This window comes from Carcharhinus amblyrhynchos, chromosome 25 (genome assembly GCF_965287045.1).
Source record: "Carcharhinus amblyrhynchos chromosome 25, sCarAmb.v2.hapA, whole genome shotgun sequence".
NCBI lineage: Eukaryota > Metazoa > Chordata > Chondrichthyes > Carcharhiniformes > Carcharhinidae > Carcharhinus > Carcharhinus amblyrhynchos.
Window position 1 is genome coordinate 26,351,038 of NC_137348.1, and position 11,087 is coordinate 26,362,124.

Here is an 11,087-nt window from a genome sequence, read left to right on the forward strand (position 1 = left end):
ACTTGAGCTGTCCTATAACGCAATAATGTTTTTAGCCTATCTTAGATTGAATTGCTACATCCTTCTTGCTGGTTTACTAACCCTTTTCTTTTTCTCTGCTCCCTTCCCTACCTCACCCAGAAGTAACTACGGTGCTGACAACAGTCACCACTCCAACGTCCGCACCTTCGACTATCAGCACAACAATATCACCATCAACTGCAGTGACAAACAGCAGTACCTTAGGTACAAAGACCCAGACATTGCTGTCAACTTTAATGAGCACATCTCAGAGCACAGGCGAACCCGTGACGCCCGAAATATCATGGACTCAGTTTAACATTGCGGTACTGGTGGTTATTATTGCAGTGGTTGTCCTGCTCATGGGTTTTGTGGCAGGTGTCTATGTTTACCGGGAATACCGGAATCGGAAGTTAAACGCTCCGTTCTGGACAATAGAGCTCAAAGAGGACAATATAAGTTTTAGCAGCTACCATGACAGCATCCCCAATGCTGATGTTTCGGGGCTGCTGGAGGACGATGTGACTGAAGTGGTTCCAAATGGACAGCTGTCTCTTTCAACACCAATGAACGCGTACAAGATGTAAAGAAAAATCACTGAAAGAGTAGGATTGGAGAATGGACAACATACAATGGGCTAAGCAGCCAAGCTCTAGTTGTGGTGTAAAGCTGTCTGCTTCCTTGAACTGAATGGGTATTCGTGAGAAGCCCAGTGCCTAAGAAATGGGCAGGAATTACATTTTGTTTACTCCAGTCTCCAGTGTATAACACCCCAGATAAGTTTCTATTTTTGTACAAATCTAAGATGCAATGAAGTCTAGGTTCAAATCCTCTCCCAATGTGGAGAAGGTGGATGATTATTTATCAGACTTTCCCTACCCAAAGGAACATGCCAGTATTGTACATTACAGTGCAACAGAAAGACTTCTGCACCTGAGATTAGGGTATGTAATTTTATACAGAATGACTGAATTATTCATCAAGGACTGGATGAAAAACTCATGGACTCTACTTTGCAAGCTGTGAACAGTTACTAATGGTTGTCAAGGGAAAATGGCAGTAATTGAGTTTGGGCCAACATGTTTCCAGTAGAGATTGCACTGGTGCAGCTATTGACATCACACAAGTACTCTGGTCTCCTGCCACATATTGATGTCATATCCTTGCAACCATATCTGAGCTTGCTGCAAAAGAGCTGAATGAAGCTGGTGGATTCTTCCAATGAGATAAAAATGGCTACTTATTACAAATTCTTTTGGTATGGTCATGAACCAACAACATTGATTGTAAATTGTAGCCTTCATAGGTCCGCTACTAAAGAAGTACAAGCACATATAGGACCAGAGAATGGTTTAGTGCAGTTATCAATTTTTGCAAAGAAAGTACATGAAGGAAGTAAGCTCATCTCACTTCTTTAATTTGACACATGACGAGGACCACTGTCAACCTGCAGCACTCTGTGATTCATCTTTATTGATATTGAAGAAAGATCATCCTTGTTCAAGCCAATTCCGTAGAGCTAGATCTGTAAACAGTCTTAATTCAAAAAGTTAAGTCCTGTTTGGGTGTACAAGTCTATCTGCATCAATCCACCAATATAATAGCAAAGAGGCTGCAGAGAAAAAAGTGATGTACTCAGATCGTTTTATCTGAAGTTACATCTTTGGGAGCTTTTGGCTTTTCAGAATGAGCGGTGAAAAGGAGTAACTAGCTGAGGCACTACCTGCTAACTGAAAGGCTTCCATTCAAAGGGTATTTGTTTTTCTTCCTGTATAGCTTCAGAAGTACCATCCTGAGTATTAGTGCAGTTATCCCCATTCCAAATTCATCCTTTTTAACTTACTGTGGTCTCTGTATCCTGTATTTAGTATTCCTTTGAGAATGGGAGGCCTTGGCAACAGGAACTCTGATAATTGTCCTTAGGAGTCTATCACAATGTTAGTCAGCGGTCCAGTATCATGAAGGATAAGAGGTGAAGACTGAAGTACTTATTGATCTTTTATTATGGTGTAAATGTTTTAAGCTAATATTTTTAATGGTCTTCTTTGATATCAGTCTAGTCTTTTCTTTCTTTAAGAATAAGTGTCCCCCATTGGTGGTTTGGACTTCACGCACAGTTAATTTGGCACTATCTAATTAAAGTTACGTCGTAATTTTTCAATGAAGCACATTTACAAAAATGGGGGTTACAAAGTCACTTAGCTCTACCACATAGAACATAACCTGCCTCTGCAACTATCGGATCACCAGTGGCCTCCCACCCTCGTCACATCAAGGATGAATTTCTCCAGCCCTCTCAAACAGCAAGGAAAGAGACCCTAGATAGCCTGTACACACATCATTGCTGTCCTCATTACCTTCTAGCACGTGGTCTTGGTTGAATCAGGCATTGTCCAGATCGCTATTCCTCCCTCCCTGGCCTACTATATGCTGTTTCTGCAAACATTTCCGCTGTCATAAAATAATACAACACACTTGCTCATCATTTAGCCCGTTGTGTCTGTGCATGTTTCCTCATCAAATATTCATCCAGTTCCCTGATGGAAGTTACTATTGAATCATAACTTGCTGCATAAAGAAAACTTAATCATGTGACTTCTTTTGCTAATTATGTTAAATCTGTGGCCCTAGCTTACTGACTCTTCGGCCAATGGAAACCGTTTCTTCTTATCTACTCGCATCAAAGCCCTTTGTCAAATCTCCCCCCTCACCATTGTCAGGAGAACAACCCAAATTTCTCAGGTTTCTCCAGGTGCCTGAAGTCTGTCATCCTTGTACCATTAAGAAAAGTCTCCTCACTAATCTGTTAGGCTGTGATGTCATTTCCAAAAATGTGGTACTCAGAATTAGCCGCCCTATCGGCTGAGGTCTAACCAGTGCTTCATGACAGAAGTTGGTCGTTACTAGACAAGGGTCTTCAGGGCCTTCACAAACTAAATTTGTACATATCTTTATTTTCTAAGCTTGCATCCTCTGCTGTTTTGACTATGTCCAAAATGAATCCCTCACCTTCCCTTCATACCATTGCTATTAGTCACCACAGCCCTACAGCGATTTTTAAGAAATGGACATCAAAAGCAAGGACATTCATCAGATCTCACGCAAATAGCTGCCCAGTTACCTTATTAAATTTTCAGGTGCAATATGAAAGCACGGGAAATGGTCATGTAGCAGTAATCCAAAGGCCCAGGCTAATGTGCTGGGGGTACGGGTTCAAATCCTGCCACTCCAGAAGGTGGAACTTAAATTCAGTAATGGAGACCATCGATTGCTGTATGAATCCATTTGGTTCTGCGCTTTAGGGAAGGAAATCTGTCATCCTTACCCAGTCCTGCCTACTTGCGACTCCGGACTCTCAGCAATGTGGTTGACCCTTAACTGCCCCTCTGAAATGGCCTGGCAAGCCACTCGATTCAAGGGCAGTTGGGGATGGGTAACAATACTGACCCTGCCACAGTAGTCTACATCCCAGAAAAGAATGAAAAACAACTTAACTAACCAGGTTTCCTCACAAAATGATGTCAAAAATCTGAACATGAAATGGATATGTAAATTGTAAAAAGCATTCTAAGCAATGGAGTTTAACATAAATTATTCAGACGGATCCTCAACACACAGGAAACTTGCCAAAATATATTCTCTTCAGTGTTCAAAAGCATGACGCCATGCACAGCAGTTACCCGAGCAATCGGATACATTCAATATGCCTTAGTTTCAATATTTTGCAGACTGTTAAATTTATAATCGGTTAGTCTTCAGCCCTGAAAATGTACAGCTTTGCTGTTCACTTATCTGTTCCATTGTGCTGAGGCTGGTTTGATTATTTTCTTAAAATAAAACAAATTGTTCCACCTAGGGAGATGTACAACCAACTAGAGCAGACAAAAGCACTTGCTTTCATTGTAAAGTTGTTCAGGCAAACCGGTTGTTACAAGGCAAGTTTATAAAAAAAAAGTGACAACAAAATTTGTAAATACTTGTATTTAGAACAGAGTGTGAGTTTAAAGATGTTTATTGACAGAGTACATACTTCTTTCCTTGAATGTTAAGTGTTTGTATTTAATGTATAAAAAGTATAGAACCCTTAAAAGCAATGCTGGCTTTTCAACACTAACACGTTGCTAAGTGTGACTGAAAGATTAGAGGTATTGTACCTTTCTGAAGGTTGGTGCTGGAGGAGAAGATGCCTCCGCTCCTACAATAGCAAAATCGGTAAGAACCAGTGGGAGTAATATAGCTACTTACTTGAAATGTGTAAAATTCATGCATTTCACATCCATTACTTTGCAAATCAAGTGAGGATATTTTCTGCCTGTGTGTCAATTGCTGATTCTCATCACATGGCATTGAAAGGGTACATTGCCATCTGATCAAGGAAGACTGTTTAACACATTGGCATACAGAAGAATGCATAGCATACTGTTGCATTGACACCTTCAGTCTTGACTGCTGCTTATGTTTCCAAAGTATAAATATGAAAAATCTGGTGTCTCACAAAAGTTTCATCTGTGTTGCAACTGTTGAGAGCAAAGCACAATTGCATGATGATATTCCTGTTCCAAGACTGTTAAAGCAAACTACACCTTTAAACCCAGCAGAATCTCATTGTGTGTACTTAATGTCTAATTTCTGACACTCCAATCTCGTGGCTTTATGGGACTTTGGTTAGTAAAACATTCCGTCCAAGCTCAGTAAGATCAATTTCTCAAACATAAAATGACATTAGGAACACAAACAAAGCCTTACAAATCTACATAAAAAAATGATAATCCCCCAGGACAATTATACTGAAGCCAGTGTTTGTCAAATGCAAAGACAATCCTTCTAGCCTTAGACACTTTGATTACATTTCTACACCACATTGGTCAGGCTACTGATGCTGAAAGGAACTGGGATTTATACATCAAATGTGTACATTTGTTTCAGATAATGGCACGGTTAATTAAATTGGTTCAGTTACTACTCACATACCTGCAACGTTACAATAGTGTGCAACACAATCATAGTGGGAGACAAAAAAAAAATTGCAGGAATGGATGTGCAATGGATGCTTTTCTTCCCCCACTGCCCCATAATCAAAATAATCACTAATAATAAAGTCTTGTGGATGGATGCATAATTACAGAATTTAAAAACCCAGGACTTCTATAATTTTGTATTCCCTTATTCATGTTTACCAACCTATTGAAACATGACCAGCAAATAAAAGAGGTTTAAACAAAGTCTTCTGGGTGCTCTTTGTATTGTTCCCCTATTATCCAGTTCCTCTAGCTGCAGAGTGAGGTGAATTGAACACTGCTAGGGAGATCCTCAACTAACCCAACCCCAGCGCCACATTTGGGTTTGATGATAGGATTGCACCCCAGCAGCTGAATGTCAAACCTGGGGGAAATGGCCAGATCAGGAAGTTCAAAGAGCCATCAAGACCTTGATGACAAACAAGGCTCCCGAGATCAATGACCTACCATTGGAATATGGTAAGAATACTGCCACAGCAGAGCTCACCAGTCTGTTCAACAAGATCTGGATTGCACATGAGGGGAAACGAGGGGTAATGTCAAGCTGCTAAAGAATGGACAGCTCAGTGGAGGGATTGTACTCAGTTGTACTGGAGGGGTACAACACAGCTGTAAATCTTCAGCACAATACTCAAGTGATTGAAAGTAAAAGGTGGAGGTACTCTTCAGGAAGAGCAGACAGGTTTCCAGGGTGGAAGGTAATGCCACAAGCAGATCTTTTATAAATATAGAAAATAGAAGCAGGAGTAGGCCATTCAGCCCTCCAAACCTGCTCCACCATTCATTTTGATCATGACTCATTATCAAAATTGTGATTGCGCCTTCTCCCATTTATAGAAACAAACACAGAAATGTTTTCACTCGGAATGTCGTAGGAGCCCGAAATCACTTGTTATCAACTTTATTGATTTCAAGAATGCTTTTGATGGCATCCGTTGGCAGTCATTTTAGTATAGCGCAAGTCAGTGCAGCATTCCCAGAGCAATGTGTTAATAACTTCAAAGCCTTACGCGTGATTCTATTGCATCAAGACAGGCAGGAGCACCACAGACTCCCTCACCAGCATGACAGGAGCCCATTAAGGCTGCATACTCTCCTCATTCCCTTTCCTCATACTTATTGGTCTCATTAAAAGGAGGCAATTTTGGCTGCAGATTTTGGTATCCCATGGTAACATCACCAATTGCTGGACCAGTATTCTGCAGACAACATTGTCTTGCTGGCTAAGGAATTGCTCACCAAGATGCTGGGGGCGGCACAGTGGTTAGCAATGCTGCCTCACAGAGCCAGGGACCTGGGTTCAATTCCGGCCTTGGGTCACTGTCTGGAGTTTACACATTGTTCTTGTGCCTACATGGGTTTCCCCAGGGTGCTCTGGTTTCTTCCCACAGCCCAAAGATGTGTGAGTTATGTTGATTAGCTGTGTTAAATTGACCCTAGTGTCAGGGGGAGCAACAGGGTAAATATGTGGGGTTATGGCAATAGGGCCTGGGTGGGTTTGTGGTCGGTGCAGACTCTATGGGCTAAATGACCTCCTTCTGCACTGTAGGGATTCTATGATTCTAAGACATTGGAGTGTTATAGGGAGTAGTTGGTCCATGCATCAATTGCAAGAAGACAAAGACAATAATAGCTGAACGACAACAAGGCTCTCCCAACACCATCGGGCAACAGAATGTGGAAAACAGCATCTCACGTCTCCTGCTAGGGAGAAACATGAAGGGAGGGTGACGTAGAGATCAACATCCACACAAGAATCACCAAAGCAGCATCAGTCTTCCAGTGGCTCCAACACCCTTAAAACAGCTTTGAAACTGCGACTCCATGTCCATAGTAGTATCAATTGTAATCTATAAAGTGAGATGTGGAAGAGAACAACTAAGATGTAACGCAAGTTGGGCATCTTTCACAAACACCTCACAAAATCCTGGACAGACAGCATCACTAAAAAAAGGAGTGCTGAGGGGACTGGGGTATGGCCAGGGGCATCTCCAGGATGTCTTAATGGAGAGATGACTGATGCTGGCAGGGTATGCCCTTGGCTTCCTAGACTTGCAGTTGAGTAGCAGAAGAGTGGACCACCAGGTGGAGGCAAAGTACATCAAACAAAAAAAGGGTCCTCCAAGGGTGGGCCACCACCTAGACTGGAATGAAAGAAATTTGCAGAGGAGCAGGGCTAGTGAGGGAGTCTGCCTGCCAATATTTCCTTTGGTCTGATGCAGGACTAAATTGAAGCAAAGCTAAACCAGAACATGACAAGAAATGGCACAATGTAGAAGCAATCTTTAAAAGAAAACACCAAAGTATTGCAAACTATGGTCCCTATGCCAAGACGGAAAATACTTATAACTTTAAAAATGTTAGTGCTTACTGACAATCACAAAAGAAGTTTTACTTTATACAGCAACAGCAATCCATTTCCTACAATCTAATTAGTCCAAGCAATAATTGTGGGTTAGAAGTGCACTGTCTCTTTTGAACCACATGCGCTCCAATTCTATTGAACGGGAAGTCACGTGGCCTCTGAGGTTCGCCACAACACAAGTGATGGCTACCTTTACAGATAAGTAACAATGCAAGACAGTGACAGTGGTATTGTTGCTGGACTGGTAATCCAGAGACCCAGTGTAATATTCTGGGGACCTGGGTTTGAATCCAGCACAGCAGATAGTAGAATTTGAATTCAGTAAAATAACCTGGAATTAAAAGCCTAACTGTGAAACCATTGTCAATGATCATAAAACTCCATCTGCGTCACTCGTTGCCCCTTTACGGGAAGGAAATCTGCTCTCCTGACCCTGGTCTGACCTACCTGTGAACCCAGACAAAGAGCAATGGCCTAGCAACTCTGTTCCAGAGCAATTAGGGATAGGCAGCAAATACTATCCCTGCCAGCCACACCCACCTCAAAAGCCCTTTTCTTTAAAAAAATGCCTTCAGCAGTGTTAAATTAGGCCAATTGATGGAATTGTCCCCATCCAAGTCATGCAATGAGCCAGAGTGCATTAAATAATACAATTAATACTCATTTTACAAAGCTGTTTTCTTTTGAACGAGGCCCTTGTCACTGCTGATAGAGAAAAATCTGTAGGACAATTTATCAAAAGGTGTCCCAGCCAACATTCATCCCCGAAATGATAGCAAATTATTTGGTCATTCACTTCCCGGAGGCTGACATTGTTCCTGTCTTTGCTTATATAATAACAGTAATTAAAATTCACAAGTAAATTCTCAGGGTATCTGACAATAAATTTGATCTGATGTTGTATGAACACTACTTCATTGTCCTCTTTTGAAAGCTGGTTTATTCCAAAACATTTGCAATATTAGATCCATCACTTAGCAGCTATTCCAAATTTTCAATTACTTGCTTTTGACATTTGAACAATGGTTAGGGAATGCGATACCTGACACTCCTTCACATCTATTTACATAATTTTCTTGTGTTCCTAGAAACAATCATGGTATTTGATCAAACATTTATCCTCAAGCTGCTGTTATTATAAACTTAAAGTTTATTTATTAATGTCACAAATTGGTTTACATTAACACTGCAATTAAGTTACTATGAAAATTTCCTAGTCACCACAGTCTGGCACCTGTTTGGAACATTGAGGGGGAATTTAGCATGACCAATCCACCTAATGTACACACCTTTGGACTGTGGCAGGAAACCGGAGCACCCGGAAGAAACCCATGCAGACAATGGGGGAGAACATGCAGACTCTAAACAGTGACCCAAGCTGGGAATTGAACCCGGGTCCCTGGTACAGTGAGGCAGCAGTGCTAACCACTGTGCCTCTGCAGAAACAAAAATGATAATCTCATCTTTAATTATTAATTCAGTTGTCTTCCCATAAGATCCATGATTCATCATTATTGTTCAGGTTTGAGGCCCTTCATTGAAATGATTGATGCAAGAGTTAACTGTAGACAAATATCCTCTTCCCACCTATTGCAAACAAACAAATGTTCTCACCAGGTCATAACATGATGCAAATAAATAACTTCAGGGGGCAGCAAGGTGGCACAGTGGTTAGCATTGCTGCCTCATTGCCAGGGACCCTGTTCAATCTCAGCCTCGGGTGATTGTGCAAACACCACACATTCTCCCCATCTCTGTGTGGGTTTCCTCTGGGTGCTCTGGTTTCCTCCCACAGTCCAAGAGATGTGCAGGTTAAAATGATGAGCCATGATAAAATGCATAGGGTTATGGGAATATTGAGAATAAGAACATAAGAAATAGGAGCAGGAGTAGGCCATCCAGCCCTTCGAGCCTGCCCCGCCATTCAATAAGATCATGGCTGATCTGTCGCTGCTCAGTTCCACTTTCCCGCCCTCTCCCCATAACCCTTAATCCCCTCTCCTATCAAAAACCCATCAACCCGCGTCTTAAAAATATTTAGCGAGGCAGCCTCCACCACTTCAACGGGCAGAGAATTCCAGAGATTCACCACCCTTTGAGTGAAGAAGTTCCTCCTCAACTCCGTTCTAAACCGCCCCCCTTTTATCTTGAGGCTGTGCCCCCTAGTCCTATTGTCTTTTTTGAGCGGGAAGAGTCTTTCCACCTCTATCCTATCCATCCCATTCATCATCTTATACGTTTCAATGAGATCTCCCCTCATTCTTCTAAACTCTAACGAATACAAGCCCAGTTTATTCAGCCTCTCCTCATAGCTCAACCCTTTCAACTCCGGTATCAGCCTAGTAAACCTCCTCTGCATTCCCTCCAAGGCCAAAATATCTTTGCGCAGGTGCGGCGCCCAAAAATGCACACAGTACTCCAGTTGCGGCCTCACCAATGCCCTATACAGCTGCAGCAAGACCTCCCTACTTTTATATTCAATCCCCTTCGCTATGAAGGCCAGCATCCCATTCGCCTTCCTGACCACCTGCTGCACCTGCAAGCTGGGTTTTTGCGACTCATGCACAAGGACCCCGAGGTCCCTCTGCACCGTCGCCTGCTGCAGTTTTTCACCCCGGAAGTAATAGTCCTTCCTACCATTTTTCCTACCAAAGTGGACCACCTCACACTTGCCAACATTAAATTCCATTTGCCATTTCCTGGCCCATTCGCCCAGCCTATCTAGATCCTTCTGCAGACTCTCCACACCCTCCGCACAATTTGCCGTTCCCCCAATCTTGGTGTCATCAGCAAATTTCGACACTCTACACTCGGTTCCCTCCTCCAGATCATCTATATAAATGGTAAAAAGCTGAGGCCCCAGCACCGACCCCTGGGGCACTCCACTAGTCACCATCCGCCAATCCGAATAGCACCCGTTGACTCCCACTCTCTGCCTCCTATTTGACAACCAATCCTCTATCCACGCTAACACCCTACCCCCAACTCCATGTCCCTCGACCTTCTGCAATAACCTCTTGTGAGGCACTTTGTCAAACGCTTTCTGAAAATCTAGAAAGACCACATCTACCGGCTCTCCTCTATCCACCGCCCTAGACACATCCTCATAGAACTCCAGTAAATTTGTCAGACACGACTTCCCTTTAATGAAACCGTGCTGCGTCTGCTCTATCAAGCAATTCCCTTCAAGATGCCTCGCAATTTCCTCCTTAATGACAGATTCTAACATTTTACCTACCACAGATGTTAAACTAACCGGCCTATAATTCCCCGCCTTTTGTCTGGCACCCTTCTTAAACAACGGCGTAACATTAGCTGTTTTCCAATCATCCGGCACTTCCCCGGAATCCAGCGACGTTTGGAAAATAACCACCAAGGCATCCACTATCACCTCCGCCATTTCTTTCAGAACCCTCGGATGCATTCCATCCGGTCCTGGGGACTTGTCCACAATCAGCCCCTCCAGTCTGTCGAGCACCGCCTTTCTAGTAACAGTAATGTCATTAAGACCCTCCAGTCCTACCACCTTTCTATCACTAACACCCGGCAAATTATTCACGTCCTCCTCCGTGAAGACAGAAACAAAAAAGTTACTCAATACCTTAGCCATATCCCCATCCCCTACCACTAGGTCCCCTTTCTCATCCTCTAAAGGACCAACATTTACCCTAGCCAGCCTCTTCCTTTTTATATATTTATAAAAA

At 42.7% G+C, this 11,087-nt stretch overlaps 1 protein-coding gene across 1 annotated transcript in view; it reads left to right on the top strand.

The window, feature by feature from the left end:
• Positions 1 to 5,223, top strand: part of LOC145358198 (multiple epidermal growth factor-like domains protein 9) — a 325,223-nt gene extending 320,000 nt beyond the window's left edge. Inside the window, exon 6 of the mRNA XM_080211982.1 lies at positions 121 to 5,223. Coding sequence (XP_080068108.1) covers positions 121 to 587 — 467 coding nt within the window. The 3' untranslated portion in view covers positions 588 to 5,223. The remainder of the gene's footprint in view (positions 1 to 120) is intronic.
• Positions 5,224 to 11,087: the final 5,864 nt, after the last annotated feature.